Consider the following 24760-nt stretch of genomic DNA (forward strand, 5'->3'; position numbering starts at 1 on the left):
ACATCACTTAACCCACTTCTAGCTATAGCTTGGATTCACCCACAAGTCTGGACTGTCCAAATCATAACCCCACCCTTTTCCTTGAGATTGTGACCCACCAGCTCAAGTGTTTTGAGGACCCAGGCACTTGCGTGGCTCAGGGCTTCGGGGACATCCGCACTACCAGAAAGCAAACCTGAGTGTCTTAACAGAGAAAAAGGAGTTCCCAAGAACTCCCCAGTCCAGGCTCGCATAGCCAAGGCTCATGGAGACTCGTGTGCTTCTGAAGTCACTCCAAGCTCACAACTCTGGCAGCGCGGTGGCCACAGGCCCAGTAGTGCCAGGAGGCAGCCGCAGAAGAAAGGTCTGTAAAGAGCCAGGCCGAGGAAACCCAGCCTTTTCCCTGAGCAGCCTCCAGGTGCCATCTTCAATGGCATAGACCAACGTGGATACACGGTTGACAGTATAAACGGTGTCCCCACGCACTACAGACGTGAAGAGCGCTCCTTTGCTGTTGACAAATTGGCCAGGTAGCGATGTCCACTGGCCGGTGACCAGGTTGAGGCAGTCGATGGCACAGTGCAGGAAATCATCGGAAGGTCCGTTTCGTACTACATAGAGACTGTCGCGATGGGCCACCATAAAGTGACCGTAGCTCTGCGAACGACACAGTTCAGCCACCGGCAACCACTTGTCCATCTGCACCACATACTCCACCACGGCAGTGACATCTGCCGGCCTCCACAGGCACACGAAGAGGCGGCCACGCGCGTGGGCGCAGGGAACCCCTGTAGCTGGCTGTGGCAAGTCCGCCACGAAGCTCCAGCAACCTGTAGCCGGATCATAACACTCCACGGAGCTCATGGGTGTCTTCTGGAATTCGCCACCAATGGCATAGAGGCGGCCTTCGAAGCCAGCCAGCGCCAAGTCATAGCGGGGTTGGTGCGGGCTGGGGAATTCGCACCAAGTGCCACCTTCCGGGTCATAGCAGAAGCTCAGCTCCACTACTTCCTTGCTGGCGCCACACACGCCCCCCACTATGTAGAGCTTGTTGCCCAGGGTGGCCACGCCCGCCAGCAGCGTGCTGGCCTCCAGAGGCAGCGCGGCCAGCGTGCGCCACGCGTCCTCCTCCTCGTCCAGGAAGCACATGGTGCGCGACGCGTCCTCTAGGAAGCCGGGTGTGGGTGTGTGCGTGCTCACCGCCACATATGTGCTGGGTCGCAGAGCCGCCACGTAGGCTCGGGCCTCGGGCAGCTCCAGCTCTGCCACCAGCTCGTGTGATCCGTCGCGGATGAAGAGCGCAGCGCTATGGAGCACGTCGCGCAGGCCGAAGGCGGCGGCCGCATCGCACAGCAGCGAGCAGTTGTCCGACGTGACGCTGTGCTCCAGGAAGCGCGCGAGCGCGGGCGCCTGCAGGAACGCGGCGCACTCCACCGCCTGCAGCAGCTCATCGTCCGCCACCAGCGCCGGCCGCTCTCCGCGCAGCACCCGCAGCGCGGTGCCAAAACCCGCGGCGCTCAGTGCGCCCAAACGCACCTCGGCCGCGCGCGCCTCCCGCATGCCAGAGCGGAAAAGCCCGCGGAAGAAGCCGCAGTGCTCCACCAGCAGCGACTGCTCGGCCTGGAAGAGTTGGCCGTCCACCCACACCTGCACCGGGACCTCGGGGCCTGGAGGCATGATGAGCCAGAGGGGCGGAGGCTGCTGTCGCTGGGGGGCCTAGATTTGCCTGGGGCCACTGACTCGGGGCTACCCCGGGGCGGGGAGGAAAAAAAAACTTCCCTGGGGGTTATAAATACCTTCCTGGCTAAAGATAGGACCTGCTCATGTGATGTGTCGGGCAAGCTTGGGTAGCCTCTGAGCCCAGAGGGCATCTGGACACCTGTGTGGTCATTCAGTTCTGTGAAGAGACTAGTGACAGGGCCCAAGAGATGGTTCAACAGGTTCTTGCCTAGAAGCCGGGTTGGCCTGGGTTCAACCTGGAACCTACATAAAGGTGGAAGGAGAAAACCCACTCCACGGAGTTGTCCTCTGACCTCTGTGTTCACGCTGTGGCATCATCCCACCTCCACAGAGACTCAGATAACTTTTTTTAAAAAAAGAAATAAATAGTGACAACACTAACTATGTGCTGAATACCCACTGCATGCTGGGCTCTGCCAAGCCTGCTTATAAAGATATCCTGTTTAACTGACACCATACCAAGCTGCACAGCCCTTATACAATATATGTACCTCAGCTGCTCCCACATCTTTAAAATAGGGTAAATAGAAACATTTATATACAGTATTAGGACAAATCCCCATAAGGAGTTCTGAATGAGGCCTGGAGAGATTATATGAGTAGTCTAAGGTCTCTCAGATGAGAGGAGAGGAGTAGGGAAAGCAGGTTGAAGGGAGAGACCAAAGCGGAACAGATTGAATGGTCAGGCCAGGGCTCTATGATATGTCTCTGCTCATGCTTGCCGGTGAACCCAACCAATAACCCACTCACGTTTAGCCTGCATGTACATAAGCGCACAGGCATGCCGTGCTCTTGGGTGCTGGAAGACGATTTCAGATCCCTTGGAAATGGAATTACAGTTGAGAGTCACCATGTGGGTGTGGATGATGGGAATGAAGCCCTGCCCTCTGAGGAGGAGCCAGGGTTTGCTCTCAATGTTGAGTGGTCTCCGGAGCACCATCTCAACCTCTTTTGGGGCCCTTTCCTTCCAGGTAACAGAGCATCCAGTAAGTAAGCTCCTTTGGGAGGAAGCTGCCCTTCTCTTGGAGTGGAAATGGGAAGCTGGTGTCTGGTTTTCACTTGCCTGACCCCTCTGTGGCTGTCACTGTGGGTGAAGAAAAGTGCAGGTGCGGGAGGATAGTCCACCTGTGGGTGGGAAAGCCTCCTGCATGCAGTAACAGCTCTGCTTCAATTGCACCGTGAAAAGTGCTTTGCCTCCCAGTCCTCGCGGCATTCGTGAGTAGTTACTATACGGCCCTCCCCCAGTATCCTTGGGGAATAGACAATCTCCACGTACGTTTCACAGCAACACTATGAGCTGGATTTCTCCGCTAGACAGGGTCTGACATATCCTAGTCTGGCTTCAAATTTGCCGTGCAGGAAGGGTTCTGTCTCCCAAGTTCATGTGCCACTATGTCCCGTTTATGCGGTGCTAGGGTTGAACCCGGAGCTCTGTGCATGCTAAACAAGGGCTCTGCTTATGGAACCCACTGAAGCCCTGAACTACATGCTGCTAACACCTCCATTTGATAGGTACAGAGACTAACCTAAGGGAGGGTTTAGCTCATGACCAGCAGGTGGCAGATTAAGGACCCGAATGCAGCCAGTTTGTGTATGTGCCCTTAAACATGCTGCCGCGTTCTCTTCTGTGCAGAGTTTAGGGCAGTGGAAGGAACCTTGGGTTTATGAATTCCTAAGAAGACCTGGATGAAGTGTGGGAAAGAGCCTTGCCCAGGATCTTGCAGTTTGGGACAGACAGCCCCAGGCTGTCCTGCAGTCCCGTCCAAGGCACTTTTCCAACTGTGCACGGCTTTCCTGGTTGGCTCAGTCCCAAGATGTGAGTAGGAAAGGAGTTCGATGATGACCTTGTCCTTCCACTTCACTCTGAAGGGAAGGAAAATGAGGACCAGGACCAGGTGGTGTATCTGTTTGGGAGATGTTCTCCTTGGTCCTCATTTGGGAGGGTGGAGCAGGTATCCATTGCCAGAGAGGCAGTAGGAGGGGGGGTAGGAGAACCCTCCTCCCCTTTAGGACACAGACATAGACCCTACAGATGTATTTGTCAACCCACAGCAAATGTGCCTCCCTTAAGGCACTCCCTAGTTCACCCCATCAAAACAGGCCTGGGATGTGGGGACCACTAGTGTAAGCCTGGGAAGCCAGAGGCCTGAAGACACTGCCAGAAATATCTCAGATGCTCTGCCCCAGGGACCAGGCAGGAAGAGGGGAAGGAGGTGGGGGTGGGGTGGGCAGAAATCCCACGAGTACTATCCCAGGCCCTCTGCCAGTTTCTCTCCTTCCTTGAGCCCAGACATTGGCTGGAAGGACCCAGAATGTTCCAGGCATTAGGTATGGTGATCCTTTCTTGGGGGCAAGTGGATGCTGTAGTGTCAGATCTTTACCTGTATCCTTGCTAGGCCTTAGTGACAGGGAGAGTGTCTGGGAGGCTTCCAGATGAAGGGGGCTTTTCCTCAGTGTGGACTTGACAGAACTGTCTACCGGCCCATAGGCTACTCCCTCCCTAGACAGGCATCATCTCTCTACCTGCCTAACCTTGCTTGCCTCAGAAGGCAGACTGTCAGGACAGGGCTGCTACACAGTTGTCATCTGTTAGCCTGTTCCTGACACCTAACAGAAGCCAGACAGAGCCAAATGGAACCACCTAAGAGCAGGAGGCAAAAATCACAAGACTCTTCTAGACTGAAGTTTATCCTCCAATCCATACCCCCACCCCCAAGTCAAGACCTCTTGAGTGAGTAGGGGCTCACACACGCACCCTGTTTCCACCTTCCATGGCCTGATGATGATGAGGGGTCCACACAGGGTAGTGATCATGGCTCTGCCTCTGAGCCCAGGCTTTGCCCTTTGGTCCCACCCTCAGGGCCCCAGCCAGTGGTGTGTGCAGCTGTGGGTTTCCTCCTCCCAGATCCTGAGTGGCCCTCTGGGAGATGGAGAGGACAAGGAACCGTCTTGGCTGTGGGCAGCCCACAGAGTTCCCAGGCCCTGCCTGACCCCTGCCTGACCTCTAACAAACCCCCCTCTCCACTTTGCACTCCCCACACTGAGAGAGATGGGGGTGGGGACAAAAGGCAGGCAGGCACTGGGCTCTGAGCCTTGGAGGGAGCACAGACCCAAGCCTTATTCATAGCTGCAGCTACATGGTCAGCACCCAGTAGGGGCTTTCTCTCTGTGTTTTTAATTAAAAAAAAAACTTTTAAACGATGTTTTTATTCAATTTTTATGTGTATGAGCGTTTTGCCTGGATGTATGTATGTGTGCCACGTGAATGCCTGGTGCCTGCAGAGGCCAGGTGTCATGAATGGTCGTGAGCCACCAGGTAGGTGATGGGAACTAAAACTGGATCTTCTCCAAGAGCAATACGTGGGTCATCTCTCCAGCAGGATCTACTCAGTGGACCTGATCCCCAACCTGTTGGAATCCCTAGTGAGCGGAGGGAAATCCAGCTTCTGTCCCAGAAGAACACTGCCTGATGGAGGAGACATAACTCTTGTCTTTGGAGAAACGACCCTCCGGTCTGATGGTGGAGCCTCTTTCCAGTCACAGCGAAGACAGTACACACCACAGGGAATCCCTCGCAGCTCCCGGAGTTGGGAAAAGGATGCTTGCCTGGGCTTTGATGCGACGGACGCGACCACCACTTTGCTAAAGCTATGCAGCCTCTCCAGGCCTCGATTTCACACCCGTGAGGTGGGATTTGCAAATGATTTCTAAGGTTCTACTTGGTTTCAATATTGTGATAGGTCATGGAGCAGCAATAGAAGGCACGTTGTGCTGTGACCCAGGAGAAGATGTAATAGAGTTTCCAAATCTTAGCTTTATGTGCAATTGCTTGTGGGTGTCCTGGCGTCAGGAAAGACAAGCCCTACATTCCTTCTCTGTTCATTCCCTACCCGCTCTGTACATCTATTGAACACTGACTGCAAGCTCAGCAGTTGTGACTGGGCCCAGCAACACAGCCTCCACATCTGGGGTGTCTGAAGTCCTCTATAAGAGCTTCGGTTGAGGGGCTAGACAAGAAGAGTTGAGCTTATTACCCAAACGGAATAACCTCTCTCTTGAGCGAACTGCCTCCTTTCCTTTTGAGACAGGCTCTGACATAGTGTAGGCTCCTCCTGCTCCCCTGATCTTGAAGGAGAGAGAGCGAACTTGAACTTCTGATCCTCTTGCCTCCAACTCAGATCAGCTGGAATTAGAGAGGCCTGTACCATCAGTCACTAGAGTTTATTTGGTGTTGGGTGGGGATCGGTTCCAGTGCTTTGTGTGAACTGAGCCCCAGCCCAAGAATGACTAAGCAACTCCCCCCACCTCACACAAACTCAGAAGTGGCAAAACTCTCCTCCACCTTGCTCTCCCCAGCACTCCTGCAATGAGACAAGTTTTTTTCTCCAGGGACCCAGTCTGGAATGTCTGCACAAGGTTGTAGCCAGCCCGGGGAATGTGGCTACAACTTGGCTTCTAACTTTTCAACTCCTACAATTCAGAGGAAACCCCTTGTGTTCCTCTGTTCAAGCAAGTCTGGCCTGAGGTATAATGTAAACAAATCCCTCTGATACCTGGAAAGCTTTATAACAGCTGGTTTACTGTGAATCCCTCAACAGCTAGACCAAGTCAGAATTCACATCCTGTCCAGAAAAAGGGTTTTTGTTGTTGTTGTTGTTGTTGTTGTTGTTGTTGCTTAGGAGGGACACTGGACCCTCTGCCTGCTGGCCAGGTTTCCATGGTTTTTTGGTTTGTTTGTTTGTTTTTTCTGGTTAGTGTAACAGGGCCCCCCAGAACTTAGTAGGCCCTCAGACCTTAACAGGACTGACTCCACAATGGAAGAACCATTCGGGCCACAACATGCAGTACACACACAGCACCATCTGCCAAAACAAAAACGAAGCCCTGATCCATCAAAGGCCATCGCTCTGGGAAAGCCTCTAACGGCTTTTCCGGCTTTTCCGGCTTCTGTAGCTCTGACTCTGGCTAACATAACCGTTCTTGTTACCGCAGATGTGTCAACCTAAGAAAGGATTTTGTGCTTCAAAGCTCACCCCGAGAAGGGCCCAAGGCTACCCTGGGATCCCAAACACCCGGTGTAATTGCCGGCTAACTAATGAAGACTTTATACTGACCTAGCATAAAGCGGGTGAGCGGGCAGTCAGCTTACCATTGTGGGACAGGAATGGGCTGGAGCTAGTATGCCCTTCTCCACCCTAGAACGAGTGTTTTCCAGAATACAGGCCTTCAGGGTGCTAGAATTTACTCAGGCCTGCCAAAATCACATCCCAAAATTTTGTATTTACTTACCCATCAGTATTTATAGATAGGGACACCAAACCCCAAAGAAGTGGGTGATTTACCTAAAGTTATCTCAACAACTAAGTTCTTGTGCCCTATCTCCAGCATAACCAGATCTCCCTGAGACCCCAGGAAATGAGCTTCTCCATCGCCCTCACCACCAAGCTCAGAATGACTGTCCACTCCAGAACACAGAAGACATATTCAACTTTTTACTTCTGCCAGGGAGAAAAAGTAATCCAGGATGGATTAGATTCTGGAAGCCAAACCTGTATAAAGTAATTGTTTTATGTTCTAGTGGCAGTTATCAATTATACATAATAATGGGTTTTGATGTGACATTTTCCACACATTCATCTAATGTGTTTTGATCATATTTACTGCTCCATACTCCCTCTCATGTCCTACCACTCACTTATCCTCTTCTTCTTCCCAATTACTTTCCTTTCAATTGTCATGTCTTTTGATGGACTTTTGGCGCCCCAATCAATGAGTTCAGTTAGGATTACTTACAGAGCGTGGGTGAGGTGTCTTATGTCTGGTTTGAGACCTTTTCATGTAACTCAAGCTATCCTGGAATTCACTAGGTAGCCCAGGCTGTCCTCCAGTGTGCCACTGCTGCAACCCTCCCTCAGCTTCCCAAATCTTGGCTGGGTCATGAAGTCTTAGCAAGGGGCACAATTCCTTTGTCCCAAGAGCCTGAGTTCTGCTGTGATGCTATTTGGAGTCGCCCATGCAAAACACAGAAGTGGAGCTCTGAGGTTGAGCTGGTTGTAGTCTAAAGCAAAAGTGACAGAGACCAAACAGGAGCCAGGGAGCACAATCCTGGGTGTTCTGGCCAGGCAGGGAGGGCTCAGCGGCTTTTAAAAGGTGTTTGGAGCGCGGAGGCCACGCCCCGTCCACGCCCCTCCTCCAGCGGGCGGGCTCGGATGGGTCGGCCTGGAGGGTGACTAGGGGCGTGCAACTAGCAGACCATCGGGCCCGGAGACCGGCGTGGCCATCTGCAGTTTCGCCATGTCGTCGGTGTTCGGCAAGCCCCGAGCTGGCAGTGGGCCCCACAGCGTGCCTCTGGAGGTTAACCTGGCTATCCTTGGGCGCCGCGGAGCGGGCAAGTCTGGTGAGTGGTGTGGAGCGTGGAGGATGAGGGCAGCTTCATCCCCCAGCTCCCAGGGAGTTGCTTCCCCACACTCTCCCCTAACCCCTCGGTGGTTGGGTGATTCCCCTGACTTTGCTTTTTGCCTCAGTTTCTCTGTTGTGGGCTCTCACTCCTGCCTTTTGTTTATCTTTAGCTGCTTGCCTGGCTCTTCCTCTGTCTCTGTTCTCAGTGCCTGTGACTCCTGTCCCCCCACAAAACTCTCTCTTTGTGTTTCTCTTAGGTCTTCCACTCATCTCCATCCCTGGGACCAGCAACAAAATCTCGTCAGCTGACACTAACGAGACCTGTTGGCGCTGGTCTCCAGCCCTGGGTCCCCTTTGAATTTAGTGGCATCCTTGCTATTCCTTGATCTGTGCTGTCCACCCCCTCAACACCCCCTCCGAGGAACTTAGTAGAAGTCAGTAGAGATTAGAACTTCTCAGGCTCAGGCCACTCCTACACTGCCAACCCTTGGAACTCTGAAACAGACTATTCTTATCAAATGTGTTTGTTTCAAGTCAGACCCCTCTTGACTTTCTGGAAAAAGACTATAGTCCCAGGTGCCAGGGACTTGTCCTTGGGAAACCTGAATCTTGGGCTACTACTGAGATAGTTTCTGTCATCATCTTCATCACTTCTAAAAGCCATCACAGAGACCCCAAAGGGAGTGTTTGCCCTGCTCTCTGACACTTAAAGACCCTGTCAGCTGAAGATGGGTAGCCAGAAGGGACTCTCCTAGCTGCCCTGTTCCAGCCCACAGTGAATAGCCACCAGGCCTGTGAGCTAGAGTTTTCCTTCTCCTCCTTTCTCTGAGACTCCCTGGGGAAGTTTGAAGCCAGCACTCCTGACTTAGAAGGGGGACCCAGAACATGGTTTTCCTTTAAAAACCAGCCTGTTCCCAGTGACTCTGCCAACGGTCAGTCAGCTAGTGATTTACATGGTTAAAGGATTCCCTTTTTTTTTTTTTTTTTTTTTTGATGCCAGGCTGTCCTAGAACTTTTTATGAAGCCAAAGATGGCCCTGTATTCCTGAGTCTTCTGCCTTCTTCTTCCAAGTGCTCGGTTTGTAAATGTGCACCACCATTCCTGGCACTGGCAAAACTGGGGATGGAACCCAGGGCTTCGTGCATGGTAGGCAGCTAGGTAACATCTTCAGCACCAGAAAATTTAAAAATACGTATTCTTTGGCTAGCAGTTTGCCAACTGGCAGTGTTAGGAATCCTTCAAAAGAATCTTACGTTTATTTTTGAGCCTAGCAAGAGTCCAGCATAATATAGTTGGCTGACCCTTGCCTTTATGTGCTGAGCTCTGAGCAGAAGCAATCCTGTTAGTGCAGCCTACAAGGGAAAAAGAACTACTTTTCCAGTCTTACATTTTCAAGAGCTAACTAAGAGGGGCATGGAAGTCCCACTGAGAGCCAAAGCCCAAGGCGTAGAGGACGTAGACTGGAGTGTGTTTACTTGGGACACACTCTGTCCTGGACCTTGCTTGGAAACTCATGTTCTGGGGTGGAGGTGGGGGTTGTGTGTGTGTGTGTGTGGGGGTACGTCAGACTCTTCCCAGCCATAGCCGGTCCTTTCTTCACTTACTGTAGTGGTCTTCAACCTTCCCCAATGCTGCAGCCCTTTAATATGACTCCCAACCATAAAATTACTTTCGTTACTACTTCATAACTGTAATGTTGCTACTGCTATGGATCATAATGTAAATTATGTGTGTTTTCTGTGAAAGGGTTGCTTCACTTCCAAAGGGGTTTGTGACCCACAGGTTGAGAACTGCTGGCTTTACTGTCTCTGGCCTGTAGGCAAAGCTAGAATAAATGCCTCCATTCTAAAAAGTCAGTGTGACCCGTCCAGGGGTGGGAGATGTGTCCCTTGAGTTGGGGGGACTCACCAGACCTCCGGATCACTAGATGTAGGGTCTTGACCCTGGGGTTGGCTGTTCACAGATACTCTTAGACATGCCTCTTGCTGACTTTCATGCTCATAGAAGTTTTTAGAAACTAATCCCAGGGGTGCATGCAGTTAGTGGGGCTTGGCACCCTATCCCTATGCCTTCTGAGCCAATTCCTCTGCTCTGTAGCCCGGGGCCTTTGGAGAGCCAAGCTTGGTGTCAGCAGAGACCACAGGGGTCAGTTATGCCTCCATAAAGTGAGAGTGACAGTGACCTCGGGGCTGGCTATAGATGCGGCAGTGGCCTGAGCCTCCCTCTTTCTTCTTGCAGCCCTGACTGTGAAGTTTCTCACCAAGAGGTTTATCAGCGAATATGATCCCAATTTGGGTAAGAAGCAACTCTTCTCTTGGCTTCCTGCTGCCTGGGCCCCACCTGGATGGTCCCCCGAGAGCTCCCCATGGGTGGGCCCTGAGCCGCACTGTGGATCTTAGAGTAGAAGAGGAAGATCCCCGGGATGAGTCGGTGCACATAAGACAACCGTGGGGGGTAGGGGGGCTGACCCAACTCAAGGAAATGAGACTGTCCTAAAATATGTGGTACAAAGAGACTTTAGAAGAATGTTTTTCTTAAATAGCAGAATGTCCACATCCAAATAGGCACAGTTACCCAAAGTGTTCACTCAGTGTTCTCCCCGAGACAGCCAGACATGCTATTTAAGGGATTCTCTATTGGTGGTGGACATTCTTTGAACCAGGAAGCATTTGTTTTGTTTTAGGTTTTTAAATTTATTGTACTTTATGGATATAAGTCTTTTGCCTGCATGAATATCTGTGCACCATGGGTGTGATTGGTACCAATGGAGTTGCGAAGAGGGTGCTGGATTCCCTGGAACTGATGATTGTGAACCACCATGTGGGTGCTGGGATCGCGACCTGGGTCTTCTGCAAGAGACAAATGTTCTCAACCACTGAACCATTGCTCCATCCCTTCCCATGCTTCGTTATATGAAGCTAAATTTGTATGCTGGCTCCGACGTTCATTGGCTGGGTAACTTAAGCTCTCTGAGCTACTATTTCCTCTTCCACCAGAGGAGTCTAAGCATAGCTAAACCAGAGAATTGCTGCTAGGATTAAAGAAATGGTGCATGTTAGGCTAGTGCTTGACCCAGTAGACTCTTGGAGAACGTTTACTTCTTCTCAAATGGCTTCCTATGCATACTCCCCCGAGCCCCCCACATTCATCAGACCTGGGCTGTGAAACTTATTTTTTCTTTCTTTCTTTCTTTCTTTCTTTCTTTCTTTCTTTCTTTCTTTCTTTCTTTCTTTCTTTCTTTCTTTCTTTCTTCCGGAGCTGAGGAGTGAACCCAGGGTCTTGCACTTTCTAGGCAAGCGCTCTACCACTGAGCTAAATCCCTAACCCTGTGAAACTTATTTTTAACAGAAGGATCGTCCCTCAAAATAAACCCTTACATGGGACCCTAATACCCAAGACAATGAAAATTAGAATCTGATCAGCACTGAAGAAGTCACTTCTAGTTCGTGTTTATAACACTTCTATTTGTAAACTGTCTACCGAGAACAAGGTGTCTGAATGAGTTTAGCTTTTCAAGAACGATGTTGAGTTGTTTTCCCATTCATTAAAATCAAATAAAGTGGGGCTGGAGAGATGGCTCAGTGGTTAAGAGTACTGGCTGCACTTCCAGAGGTCCTGAGTTCAATTCCCAGCAACCACATGGTGGCTCACAACCATCTGTAATGGGATCCGATGCCCTCTTCTGGTGTGTCTGAAGACAGTGACAGTGTACTCATATACATAAAATAAATCTTAAAGAATAACAAAAAACAAAAAAACAAATAAAATGTTGGTGCCCCAAGGGCCCCCTCTTACAAGGATGCACAGGACTCTGGGTCACAAGATAAGACCCCCTTCTGCAGCACTGCCCCCAAGAGGCTCACAGTTTACGCTCGATTGGAATACAGAGGAGGAGGAGAGCGCTCAGGAGATAACGGCTTCCATGTTTCTTTTGAGATTGGTTGTCATGTAGCTCAAGCCTTTAAACCGTCAGTGTGACCAAGGATGACCTTGAGCTTCTGATCCTCCTTCATCCACCTAAGTGCTGGGATCATAGGTGTGTGCCACCATGCCGGGTTTATTCTGTGCTGCTGATTGAACCCAGGGCTTTGTGCAGGCTCGGCTAATGTTCCAGCCGCTGAGCTGCAGCACCAGGCCCTGTGTTTACCTTTTTTTTCTCACCATCCATTTCTAGCATTTCCTCTTCCCTGCTCTCCATCTGTCCCCTTCCCCGGGATCCCACCAGACGATTCCAGTACAGTGGTGATTTGAGCTTCCTGGTTGAGCAATTTTGGAATTCTGAGCTGATAATGGAACGTGTGGTCAGACTGTCTGAGGTGGGGGGGCAGACAGCAGCCTATAATGTTTAACCACCTCAGTCTTTGGCCTCTTGTTCTCCCGAGTGCCTGTTACATTGAAACTAGTTGTTCTTAGTTCAGACACCCTGGTAGGCCAGACTGGGAGACCTAAGCCTCTCCTATAGAGAGAAGTCTGGACATACAAGAGGAAGGCGTGCCTCAGGCACAGGTGGCTAATACAGCTCTTTTCCAGGGTCTCCTAGGAGCCTGAGCACATGTGAGACTTTTTTTTTTTTTTTTTTGTTCTTTTTTTCGGAGCTGGGGACCGAACCCAGGGCCTTGCGCTTCCTAGGTAAGCGCTCTACCACTGAGCTAAATCCCCAGCCCCGAGACTCTTTGAGGTAGAAAGCCATCCCTATCTTCGGCCTGATGTGTGGTATTAGTTGTAGCTTCGACTGTCTGTCCTGTGGGATTGAATTGTTTTTGAATTCCGTTTCAAGAATTATTATTGGCTTAGCTGCAGAGGCACAAACATTTAATTCCTGCACTCAGAAGGCAGAGGGAAGTGGATCTCTGTGAGTTCAAAGCCAACCTGGTCTACAGAATGAGTTCCAGGACAATGAGGGCTACACAGGGAAACCCTGTCTCGAACAAACAAACAAATCACAAACAAACAAGAATTATTATCACTTCCATTTTTTTCAGAAAGAAACTGAGTCAGAGAGGTCTCAGTGAGTCTCCTAACTGGGCTCTCTGAGCTTCATTTTCCCCATATGGAGGCTGAGGCTGGATTGTCTGTGTTGGAGTTGTGTCTTGTAGGCAGTGACTGGAGCTGCTAGGAGCCAGATAGAAGGCATTTGCCTGGGTTCTGTCCTGGTGGGCAAGGGCTCCAATGAATATTCTTTCCCGATTCCTCTAGGGGACAATGTCAACTCCTTACCTCATTTGCCTTCATCCCGTTCCTGCAAAGACAAGGATGCTCATCTCGTCTGAGGTGCCACCTGATGTACAATCATACAGACCTTCTCTGGTGCCTTTCGTAAAATTACTATTTCAAAGACACCGAAGTGCCCAGAGTCAAGATAGGCTCTATACCACTATGCCTGGGTGAGAAGCTGCCATTCTAGCTCCCGAGGCTTTATCCAACTTGCATATCTGTACTAGAATTCCTACTAAATAGAATGCTTCATGGAGGACCAGCAGATCCATCATTAGTCAGGGAGCAAGGGAGTCCCAGTGGGAAGGCAGTCCAGAAGGCCCAAGTTCAAGTCCCCCCATTCCTGGAGTTAAATGACCCTAATATGTTTGCCATGCATACTAGGCAAGCCTTCTAACCATTGAGTTGTATCCCCTCCCCCCAACCCCAGTCTTACCACAGCGTCTCACTACATTGCTCAGACTTACCTTGAACTCACTCTGTAGCCCAGGCAAGGATTGACCTTGCAATCCTCCTGCCTCAGCCTCCCAAAACAACCTGGTCATCTTTCTACAGTGGAGCTAACAGACGATCGATCTGCTAGCCTCTTGGGTAACAGGAAAACCGGGACAACTAAGGCCAGAGTAACACTTGTCACTGGGCTGAGCAGGACTTTGCCTGTTTGGGGGTCAGTGCCTAAAAGGCAAGTCTGGCAGGAAAATAAGAAGTATGAACACAAGATAGGCATCCAGCAACAGCTCTTCTTGGGCCAAATATAGTTAAACATTTGGAGCATATTTTCCACTATTTTTTTTCCTTCTTCTTCTTTGGATAAGAGCAGCTATTTATCCAAGTCCCCAAAGCAGGCTGGGGACGAGAAGCTGTCTGTGACTCAAGTTGGATGTTAGTGGACCTGGCATGTGTCCAGTCCCGCTTGCCTGCCAGCGACCATCAGAGAGAAGTGTGTGACTGCATTCCCCACGGGGTAAGGGTGCTGTTCTCGGAGTGGCCACTGCCAGGAAGGCAGAGAACACCTCAGATTTGCCCAGGAGTCACCCAGGGAAAGGTGGGGACTTAGGGTACACACGTACATGTGCCAGAAGCACAGGGACTGTGGGGATGAGGGAAGCAACTGTCAGCGAGCCAGTGATGGTTTCTGTATGGCTGACCACACTCTGATTTCTTGGGTTTAAAGTCATAAGAGCCAAAGAAAGAAAAAAACACAAACTGCTGAAATCCAAATAAGGTTGGTAAATTAGCTCATAATGCAGGACCCGCATCAACTTCCTGGTTTGTCGATTATGCTGTGGTTGTCCAAGGTGTTCATGTTGAGGGGAGCAGATAAAGAACATCCAGAAACCGTGTGAGTTTGTAACTTCCGTTTGAGTTTAAAATGACTTCTCTATAAAATAAATGGGTTGCAAGGGCTGCAGATATCAGTCAGTAAAGTGCTTGCCATGCAAGCACAAGGGCCTGAATTCGGACTCCCAGCACCCATGTCAAAAGCGAGGACTGGTGGCATGCATCTGGGGGAGCAGAGACAGCTCGATCCCTGGAACTCAGTGGCCAGCCAGCCGGCGACAAATTGGTGAGCTTCAGATCAGACTCAGTGAACAATCATGGCTCAAACAGAGAGGTGGAGGGGCTGAAGGGATGACTGGTTAAGAGCGGCTCGTCCTTCCAGAGGACGAAGGTCCTGTTTCTAGTGCCCATAGTGGATGCTCACAGCTACCTGACACTCTAGTGCCGGGGAACTGAGTGCTCTCTTCTGGTCTCTTTGGGCACCAGCACACAGACAAGCACACACATAAACATAAGCGTAAAACCTCTTTTAAAAATAATAAAGTGGAAAGAGGGTGAAGGAGACACCGATGTCAAACTCTGACCTCCACAGGGACATGTACACGTGGACATGTACACCTAGATACACCACATCCTCACCCAAATTAATAAAAACAGAAGGAGAAGATAATTACCTGGGAATGCGGATCTGTCCCGTAGCTGAGGTTGGATTTTGGGGAGATGTTCAGTGTATGTCCATGCTGTGTACTGTGTATGTACATGCTGTGTGTGTGTGCTATGAATGTGCCCTGTGAGTGTTATGTGTGCTGTGTGTGTGTGTGCTGTGTATGTACATGCTGTGTATGTGTGTGCTGTGTGTTTGTGTATGTGTGCAGTATATGTGTGCACTGTGAGTATATGTGTATACTGTGTATGTACATGCTGTGTGTGTGCCGTGAATATGTGTACTGTGTATGTGTGTGTGTATGTGCAGTATATGTACATGTTGTGTGCTGTGTGTTTGTGTATGTGTGTACTATGTATATACATACAGAGTGCTGTGTGTGCTGTGTATGTGTGTGCTGTGTGTGTGCGTGTGGTGTATGTGTGTGCTGTGTATGTACATTCCGTGTGTGTGCTGTAAATATGTGTGCTGTGTATGTGGGTGCTATGTGTTTACAGTCTATGTGTGTGTAGTGTGTGTGCAGTATATGTGTGCACTGTGTGTTGTGTGTGCTGTATGTGTGTGCTATGTGTAAGTTTACATATCTGTATGCACGCAGAGACCAGAAGGCATCAAACACCTCGCTCTGCCACTTTCTACTTTATTCCTTGAAGGGTCTTCACGAGCCCAGGCATAAGCTGACAGCCAGCAATCCACAGTAATTCTCCTGGGGCTTTTCTAGGGCTACGGGCATGTGCACATCTATGATTGGCTTTTTACCCGGGGGCTGGGGACTTGAACTCAAGCCCTCATACTTCTTTGGCAATCACCCTTCCCCACTGAGCTTTCTCCCATTTCCCTGAAGTTGGTCTGGATTCTACATTTGATAAGGATGACTTACAGAGCCTTGGAGCTTCTGAGTGAGGTCTGGCTGCCCTCTCTATCATATCAGAAGCTTCGCTTTGCCCTTGTCTCCTACTGAGGGAAGAAGTCTTTGGGGATTCCCTGTGGGCCGGGTACTGTGCTGGGAAGGGAAAATCAGAATTCTTGGAGGAAATTCCAAGCCTCAGCTGCTTAGTCTGTCTATGGGCCACACGCCGCACCACAGGCTTTGTACATGGATCCAGATCAGCCCATCCCCCAGGGCATGGTGTATAGTTGCCTCTGATGCTTTTTTTTTTTTTTTTTTTTTTTTTTTTTTTTTTTTTTGTTCTTTTTTTTTTTCGGAGCTGGGGACCGAACCCAGGGCCTTGCGCTTCCTAGGCAAGCGCTCTACCACTGAGCTAAATCCCCAACCCCGCCTCTGATGCTTCTAACCTGACAAATGAAGAGGGACAGTAGCCTGGTTACGGCTCTCAAGGGCCAGTCAAGGCTACACAGGAGTCCAGCCCAGGAGGAAGCTGGGACATTGGCCGTGTCCTTTATTGTGTGGCTTGCCGTGCCGCTCACCTGGCTGACCATCTGTGTTGCAGAGGACATCTACAGCTCCGAGGAGACTGTGGACCACCAACCTGTGCACCTGAGGGTCATGGACACTGCAGACCTGGTAACATTACTGCCCTGCCCCCGCTCCCCCATCCCCAGAGAGACCAGACCATCAGTGCAGCCCCTCCAGGACCTGACCTCACGAGGCCATCTGGACCCCTTTAGGCTCCAGTTTTTTCTGTGTGTCCCTGAAGGGGACTCTGACTTTTCTGGGCCTGAATCTTTCATTTGTCAAATGAAAGAAGCGTGATCGCTGGCATCTGCCCAGGTATCTTAAGCTTTCTGAGCTTACACAGGTACATGCCTATCAATGCAAGGACTCCTACAGAGAGCCTGTGAACCCATCTCCCCGACGTATATCTCCATGTCCTCATACCCACGGCTGGAGTCACTTCTCAGAGGCCAAAGGGGCAGTGTGGACCTGACCTAAAACCAGCAGTACTCAGAGACAACAGGTCCTTGGAGGGCCATGCCAGAATCTTTGACTGGGTGCCCGAGGGGCCAAGGTCTCCAAGTCTCTGGCTGGGTGGTGGGAGGGAGGTTTGTGAGACAATGTCTCTTTTCACACCAAGCCAAATCAGCACTGAAGTGCTCCTTTGAAAAGGGATCTGCTGGGGAACAATATACAAAGACTCCCGAGGTGGAAAGGGCAGCCCAGGTGAAGGCCTTTCCCCCCAAGTTCTTCTGCCTCTCAGTTAGGGTCCTCTCCCTTACTCCAGGACACCCCCAGGAACTGCGAGCGCTACCTGAACTGGGCCCATGCCTTCCTGGTGGTGTATAGTGTGGATAGTCGTGAGAGTTTCGAAGGCAGCAGCAGCTACCTAGAGCTGCTGGCCTTGCATGCCAAGGAGACACAGCGTGGCTACCCTGCCCTGCTGTTGGGCAACAAGCTCGACATGGCCCAGTACAGGTGAGTACGGGCATCTTAGCCCTCTCCTCTAGAGCTAGCTAGGGATGCAGGGTGGCATCCTGCTGCCAGGAACAACGATGCTCTTAACTCCAGGTAAAAGAGACCTGGGAGAAGGGACTGGGAGTTTGTCTTCTAAGCAGCCAATGACAGGAAGGCCAAGACACCTGGACTACTTCAAACATTGGCTGGACCCCCCCCCCCCAAAAGGCAAAACAAGCACTTCTTCCTTTCAGGCGTCTCAGTGGTCTCTTGCATCAGTTTTCCCTGAGGCTGTGTGACATTCTGGTTGCCCTCCCAGCAGCGGACTAGTCATTTAGTGACTAACTCTAGTCCCAAGGAGAGGGTCTAATTTGCTCCTGGGATCAGGTGACTGCTGTGGTCCCAGCATCCCTTGCCTTGTCCAGGCATAGATTCCAGGTTTGTTACCACAGTTGGCTGCTAAAGGCAGGCCTCTCTTAGAAAGGGTTGGATTTGAACCAGAGGTCACAGACTGGGCCAGAGGGCAGGTCACCACAGAATGCTGCAGCCGTATTTTGCTTGGCTGGCATTATGTTTTAAATGACTTAGACTCGGAATGCTCTAAGGTGGGGCCTGATCCTTTCAGCTGACCGCAGGCCCTGCCACTCCTTGTGGCTTCTACCTCCACCCTCTCCACACATCCAAGTCACCAGCCTGGCCTTAAGGTCCTTGACACGGAGGCCCAAGCTTGAGCAATCCCACTGAAACTCTCCAGTGTGGACATTGCCCCTTGTGTCCAGCACACCTGCTGGGTGTGGCACCTTCCACTTGTCCCCTCCTGATCTTAACCTGTTCTTGCTCTCCCAGGCCCCGGAGGCCCAGGGACTGATGTTGGGGTTTTTTTTTTAGAATAGGTCACACAGGCAGAGGGAGGAAAGAGTTGTGGATTCTTGAAAGGTAACCATGGTGGTATGGGGACCTTCTGCATGGGTGGTCCAACCTTCAGCCCAGGAAAAATTGCATCATGGGGAATTAGGGAAGTTGTACAGTGGGTGAGTCACTGAAGGTGGTCTTCCTTGGGGAATTAGGGAAGTTGTACAGTGGGTAAGTCGCTGAAGGTGGTCTTTGCAGTTGAGTACAGCACTAACAGGTTAGGGTTCCATGGCACAGTATGTCTCCCAACCCCTTGCTCCTGCCAAGTCAGCCTTGGCCCAGAGGCTTCTCCCTACTGTTTCTTACCCTGGCATCTCCTCCCATCTTGGGCTGTGCCATGGTCCTAAGGGAAGGTGGCTGGGACAACTCATCGACGGGTGGTGGTGAGCAGGATTCAGCCGAGGTGCAGCCTTGGCTTCAAGACCCGAGGAGTCCTTGTCCCTCCCCTCTTTTCTCCACCTCCACTTCCATGAGTTCCACCTGCAAACATTTATCCAGTCTTCATGGGAGGCAGAGGGCCACATGGGAGCGAGGACATCCCTCGGGGATATGGCACCCTCATCGCTGTTCTCTGCTGGCCCTCGGCTGGACAAGCAGACAAATCCTATGAGCCCCAAGAGTCTGTCTGTCCGCATGATCGGAGGGGTGCCACCCCCTTCATGGCAAACAACTGCTCTTCACTACTAGTAGTCCCTCAAGCTGAGGGTGGCCATGTCCTGAGGAGGAGATGGGCAGTGCCTTCTTCGGCTGGCCACAGGCAGGGTCTAGCATGGAAGGATTTGGCTCTGCCATTCTCTCTTCCTCATATTCATTCCTAAATTCCAGCTTTGGCAGTCGAGGGCTGAGTCTGTACCGGGTACTGCGCTAAGCACTCCACGCATGTTGTCTTAGCCCTAACAGCCTCTGAAGAGGTGGGTGCATGATCCCGTTGTATTGATGAGCAAACAGACTCAGAGGCTGAAGATGAGTCCAGACCACTGGGTGGGGCGATAGGTGTGGGGCCCTCTCTGCCTGACTTGCAATGACGCTCTCCTGACTGCCTCACCCTGCTTCCTCTCCAGGCAGGTCACCAAGGCCGAGGGTGCGGCTTTGGCAGGCAGATTCGGGTGCCTGTTTTTTGAGGTCTCTGCCTGCCTGGACTTTGAGCATGTGCAGCACGTCTTCCATGAGGCTGTGCGTGAGGTGCGACGAGAGCTGGAGAAGAGTCCCCTGGCCCGGCCCCTCTTCATCTCTGAGGAGAAAGCCCTGTCCCACCAGACTCCACTCACAGCCCGGCACGGACTGGCCAGCTGCACTTTTAACACTCTCTCCACTGCCAGCTTGAAGGAGCTGCCCACCGTGGCCCAGGCCAAGTTGGTCACTGTGAAGTCATCTCGTGCCCAGAGTAAGCGCAAGGCACCCACCTTGACTCTACTGAAGGGCTTCAAGATCTTCTGAGGACTCTTCTGCAGGAACCTTAGGCTCAGCTGAGGCTTGGGGCTGCAAGAAATGGGCTGGATTGCACTCTGGTGAACCAATGGCCCTTACCCTCTGGTAGATAGCAGATTCCACCTCCAGCACCAAGCAGGGTCCCTACGTGCTCACTGTGCGAGCCAGAGGGACAGGCAGGGATGCTGCTCCTGACTGCCTCACCCTGCTTCCTCACTAGGCAAGGGCCTGGGCTCCATGGTGACCTCTGCATCCGTCACCCTGGAGGGAAGCTACCCCTGTTACAGACAGGAGACCTGGAGTCAGCTGCAAGCAGAAAGGATCTGCAGTACAAATCCTTTGTCGTGACTCTCCCGCTCCAAACACTGCCAGACCAGCTGCAGCCCCTGTTCAAAGAGGCTTTGTCTATGGGAAGGCTTGCTAACAGTTTACAGGATGGCTGGCCCAGAGGTCCTACCATTACCTGGTGGTAGAAAGAGGTAGGCCAGCTGTTCAGAGGCCCAAAGTTTATCCAAGAAAATTCTAGTTAAAATAATCCTATGCGAAAGCTTGGATAGGGCAAAGAAATTTTGACAGGAGCCCTTCAGCACTTGCCTCTAAATGAAGGGTACAGAGAGGGACTGTGGGTTGTCCAGGCTAGAGAGCCTCCAACATTTCCTTCACCAGCATTTGGGGGCTATTTTGACTGCTTTGTTGGTAGACCCCTAGGACCATCCTTCTTGAGCTTAATGACCAAGGCTGCAGAAAGTCATCCCACCAAGTGACAGTCCTCAGAGAGTCCACAGATGGCAGGATCAGACACCTTCTGGTGGGAACCATAGGCCTGCCCACTGTTAAGTAGGTGCAGTCTGGTTTGGTTGGACCTAGGACCTTCAGCAACAGGGTTGTTCAAAGCCTATTTTGGCAAGGTAGATCCCAAAGCATTTGGGATTAATATGGAGGAATTTTACATAAACTACTTGGTATTTCACCAAGGCCCAGGTGTGAGAAGTCTGTCACAGGCAGGGGCTCCAGGTGTCTCTTACTGTTTACCACAAACTCTGGAAGAGCAGGCTCAGGAGTGGGACATGAGAAGGCCTAGGCTGGGCACGCTACGAAGCCATCTCCTTTGGCTCCCAGACAGTAGCCCAGGGGCTGAATGGAGAATGTCTCAAACCCTGTCTTCAGCTCTAGTCTGTAGCTGGAGAAGATGAGGTCAGAGGGAGACCCTGATCTACTCACGCGCACATGCTGCAAGTCCTGGCCCTTTGTCCTGACCAAAGACCAGCTCTGAATTTTATACTTTTTTTTTTTTTTTTTAAGATAGGGTCTCTTTATTATGTAGGTCTGGCTGTCCTGGAATTCACTATGTAAACCAGGCTAGAGTTGAACTCACAGAGATCCACCTGCCTCAGCCTTCTGAGTGCTGGAATTAAAGGCTTCCACCTCACATGGCTTTGTACTTTCGACGCAAGCCCCCTTGTGTGTGCTTTGTAGACCACCATCGTTTGAACCCAGTATAAGTTCCAGCTGCCCACCTGGAGAAGCGTTCGAATAAAAGATTTTTTTTTTTAAATAACAAAATTTCGTCTGATTGTAGTGTGTTTATTGGGTCTGCTGAAAATAAGTTAGGTGGCTTGGTGGGGCTTTGTCTAACCTAAGGGGTTGGAGGCCTCAGAGCTGGGCTCAGATCACAGTTGTGTGTCTGGCTGGGGCAGTGTGATCTCTCCACACTCCCTAGCTCTCGGTTTCCTGGGGGTCTGGTAGAAAGACGACTGATGTCTCTCTCTTGTTCAACTCGGTTTCCCCTGGGGCCAAGTCTGCCTTCTCTGAGATCAGCGTCTCTCTTAGGATGCCCAGGCTGCTGTTTTCTTTCATGGAATCATCTAGATGCAGGTCTTGTGGCATTCCGTTGTCTTGTGGCTGCTTCTTTCGATTTCTGGGAGGAGAAGAAATAGTGTTGATGGGGGAAACTGAGTGGTTGGGTCAGGCCAAGTAGTTAGACTGAAGGGAACTCCTCTGTTCAGAAGTGACAATGACTCCCAATGGCTACCTCTCTTACATCTGTCTCACTGCAAGGCCACCTGGGAGCTAAGCTTTGATGGCCAGCCCTTTCTCTTAGAGATGAGCAGACATGTGTCAGAGGCTACTGAAGCCCACATCTGCATCGTATATCTAAGTCTACCCATTCTGAACCCTGTGACCTTTCAACAAAGCACACTCTCCTGATGCTGGGGCTGTTGTCATACTTAGTACATTTCTTCACCCGCCATGCTCTAGCCCTAAGATTATCTGCCAGAAATCCTTAACTAACCTTCTTTTTCTCACTCTACCTGTCTCTCCAAACAGATTTATCCACACCACTGGTCATGTGCATAAGACCCAACCCTACACATGGCTCCCACTGCCTCCTTGTCCTGACAGTCTTTCCAGTAATCCCCAAAAGTCTCTCCTTTCTCTAAGCTGGTTTACTCAAGGAACTCTTGGACCCCTGGCCATGGGGGAAGGAACTGAGTACCTGGCCCACGGGAGAGCAGACCTGTGTATCTGTATCTGCTGCTTCTGTGGACAGCCACCTTGTCTCTCTGTTGAGTTTGCTGAAAGGGATGCTTTCTGACCAGGTAAGAGGGTCCAGGACTACTTATGAAGGGTAACACCCTTGTGAATCATTCCAACTTGCTGGCTAAGGATAAGGGACAGTGGAGGAGGGGCAGCCTGCTGGGTTGCTTATCTCATTCATAGCTTTGGTCCTTGATGACTGCCATCCAAAGGTGAAGAGCTAATGTCACTAAAGTGACTCCTGCCATCTAGGAAGGAAGCCCCACTGCTCCCTACAGAGACCCACACCAAACCAACTCACCTGTTTGCCAGGATGCTCCTTCTCAGGAGGACCGCGCCTATCACCACCACCAGGACTGCCAGAACCAGGATGGAATAGTTCCAAGGAGTCGCTGGGGAGGGACACACAGAGAGACAGAACCTTGAGCGGAGGCCACGCATAGCTGGGGCTTGGGCTCAGGCTCTTCTCAGTGCATCAGTTGTGCCGCCATGGAGACTCCCTTCAACAACCCTTGTTTTACGGGAACTCCCCAACTGACCGGTGGGGCTAGGGTGGAAACAGGGTTTCTGCTCTGGACCAGCTCTGATCCCATGGGGGAGACAGTGCTATGATTGCATAATAGCTGGGTAGAGGGGGTGTGAGGGGCAAGGAGGAAACTTGGACTCCAGTCTTCAATTTTATACTGCCTTTAGAAAAAGAAGAAGGGGGAGAGAGAGATGGAATAATGGTAATCTATCTGGATGCAGTTACTGCCTACTACAGTAGCAGGCTGGGTGGTGTGTGCTCCGGGTGTGTCAGACTGTGACATATGAGGCAGGCTCCAGGATTGCAGCTTTTACTACCCCTCCTACAGGAATGCTTCTCCACCAAAGGATCTGAGAGCGAATTCCTTCCCTTCTTGCAAGGGTTTCCCCCTGCAAGCCTTTACCAGAATGTCCTGTTAGTAAGACTTTCCCTGATTACACTGTCTTCCTTGCGGCATAAGGAACCCACCCCACACTGTGTTGAGGGTTCAATTTAAGATTCCTCACATGCCCTGCAGGCATTCCACCACCGAGGGCCAAAACCTTTTAAAATAGGTTTTGCTAAATTGCCTGGGCTGGTCTTTAGTTCAATGTGTGGCTCAGGCTGGCCTTGAACTTGTTATCTTTGTGGCTGAACCTCTTAAACAGTAGGGGCGAGGGTCTGTGCCTCCACTCCTGGCTTGTTTCCTCCTCCTCGTCCTCGTCCACCTCCTCCTTCTCTTATTTCTCCTCCTCCTCATTTTCTTTCTTTCTTTTTTTTTTTTTTTTTTTTTGGAGCTGGGGACCTAACCAGGGCCTTGCGCTTCCTAGGCAAGCGCTCTAACCACTGAGCTAAATCCCCAACCCCTCCTCCTCATTTTCAAGATAGGATTTCTTCCCATAACAGCCCTGTTACTTGCTTTGTTGACCAGGTTGGCCTCGAACTCAGAGATCTGCCTGCCTCTTAAAGGCACAAGACACCACCACCTGGCTAGCTTGCTTCTTTTTCACTCTGCACTAAGAATGTGTTATACTCTTATCTGTTGGCTTATTTTCTGTCTCCTCTACTAGAATGGACACTCTGCATGGGTAGAGGCTTGTGTTTTGTTCACTGCTGTACCCCAGGGCTAGGGACAGTGCCTGGCACGCAGTACAACTAACTTAATAAATTGTAGAGGTGACTGAGAGTCGAGTGAGCAGTCCATACCCTGAGGAAAGGGGAGTGAGGAATGTGCGGCTGGACGGAGAATGATAGACAGTGGTGAACTGCTCCGCCCATCCGCTATCATCTACCGTCCTCTTCACGAAAATACTGCCCACCCACCATTACCTGCCATCACCTACCGTCCTCTGAACGGAAATACCAAAGCATTTCCTCCAGCAGCTCCTGGGGCACCTCGGCACTGTGGTCCATGCTCCTGATCCTGGTTAAGACGTCTCTGGCCTGTGAACAGACAAGTCTTGAGACCCCAGATGCCCACCTGGCCTTCCAGGTTCTGGCCTCTGAGCAGACAACTCCAGAGACAGTAGTAAGCACCCTCGGTTTACAATCCTTCTTTAGTAAGCACCCTCGGTTTACAATCCTTCTTTAGTAAGCATCCTCGGTTTACCGTCCTCCTTGTCCAAACCAGCAGCTCCAGAGCCCACAGTTCTAGGGGAAAGAGCCTGAGCCATGAACAACAAAGATGTGCTCTCTCGTAGCAATGCCATGTAAAACAAATTGATGATTTCATAACTCCTAATAATGA

General features: G+C 51.0%; 3 protein-coding genes across 3 annotated transcripts; 1 reads left to right on the top strand and 2 right to left on the bottom strand.

The window, feature by feature from the left end:
- Positions 1-279: 279 nt before the first annotated feature.
- Positions 280-1656, bottom strand: Kbtbd13 (kelch repeat and BTB domain containing 13). The gene has a single exon (XM_032911414.1). It carries the CDS (start codon positions 1654-1656, stop codon positions 280-282), a length of 1377 nt encoding a protein of 458 aa, XP_032767305.1.
- Positions 1657-7915: 6259 nt separating this feature from the next.
- Positions 7916-21533, top strand: Rasl12 (RAS like family 12). Its single transcript, XM_032910260.1, has 5 exons — positions 7916-8116; positions 10357-10413; positions 16729-16802; positions 17461-17651; positions 19604-21533. Exons 1-5 carry the CDS (start codon positions 8014-8016, stop codon positions 19977-19979), a joined length of 801 nt encoding a protein of 266 aa, XP_032766151.1. The 5' UTR covers positions 7916-8013; the 3' UTR covers positions 19980-21533.
- A 5-nt stretch (positions 21534-21538) lies between these two features.
- Slc51b (solute carrier family 51 subunit beta) lies at positions 21539-24451 on the bottom strand. Its single transcript, XM_032910261.1, has 3 exons — positions 24357-24451; positions 22810-22900; positions 21539-21888 (listed from the first exon to the last, which is right to left on the bottom strand). Exons 1-3 carry the CDS (start codon positions 24424-24426, stop codon positions 21687-21689), a joined length of 363 nt encoding a protein of 120 aa, XP_032766152.1. The 5' UTR covers positions 24427-24451; the 3' UTR covers positions 21539-21686.
- Between the last annotated feature and the right edge of the window lie 309 nt (positions 24452-24760).

This window comes from Rattus rattus, chromosome 8 (assembly GCF_011064425.1).
Source record: "Rattus rattus isolate New Zealand chromosome 8, Rrattus_CSIRO_v1, whole genome shotgun sequence".
In the NCBI taxonomy this organism is placed as follows: Eukaryota; Metazoa; Chordata; class Mammalia; order Rodentia; family Muridae; genus Rattus; species Rattus rattus.

Bases quoted from the DNA above. Each gene is read 5' to 3' on its own strand.
- Kbtbd13 (XM_032911414.1), bottom strand. From the start codon at position 1,656: ATGCCTCCAGGCCCCGAGGTCCCGGTGCAGGTGTGGGTGGACGGCCAA.
- Rasl12 (XM_032910260.1), top strand. From the start codon at position 8,014: ATGTCGTCGGTGTTCGGCAAGCCCCGAGCTGGCAGTGGGCCCCACAGC. The intron at 8,117-10,356 runs GTGAGTGGTGTG...TTCTTCTTGCAG, and splicing joins CCGCGGAGCGGGCAAGTCTG to CCCTGACTGTGAAGTTTCTC. The intron at 16,803-17,460 runs GTAACATTACTG...CCCTTACTCCAG, and splicing joins TCATGGACACTGCAGACCTG to GACACCCCCAGGAACTGCGA.
- Slc51b (XM_032910261.1), bottom strand. From the start codon at position 24,426: ATGGACCACAGTGCCGAGGTGCCCCAGGAGCTGCTGGAGGAAATGCTT. The intron at 22,901-24,356 runs GTAGGTGATGGC...GTCCCTCCCCAG, and splicing joins GTATTTCCGTTCAGAGGACG to CGACTCCTTGGAACTATTCC. The intron at 21,889-22,809 runs GTGAGTTGGTTT...TTCTCCTCCCAG, and splicing joins AGGAGCATCCTGGCAAACAG to AAATCGAAAGAAGCAGCCAC.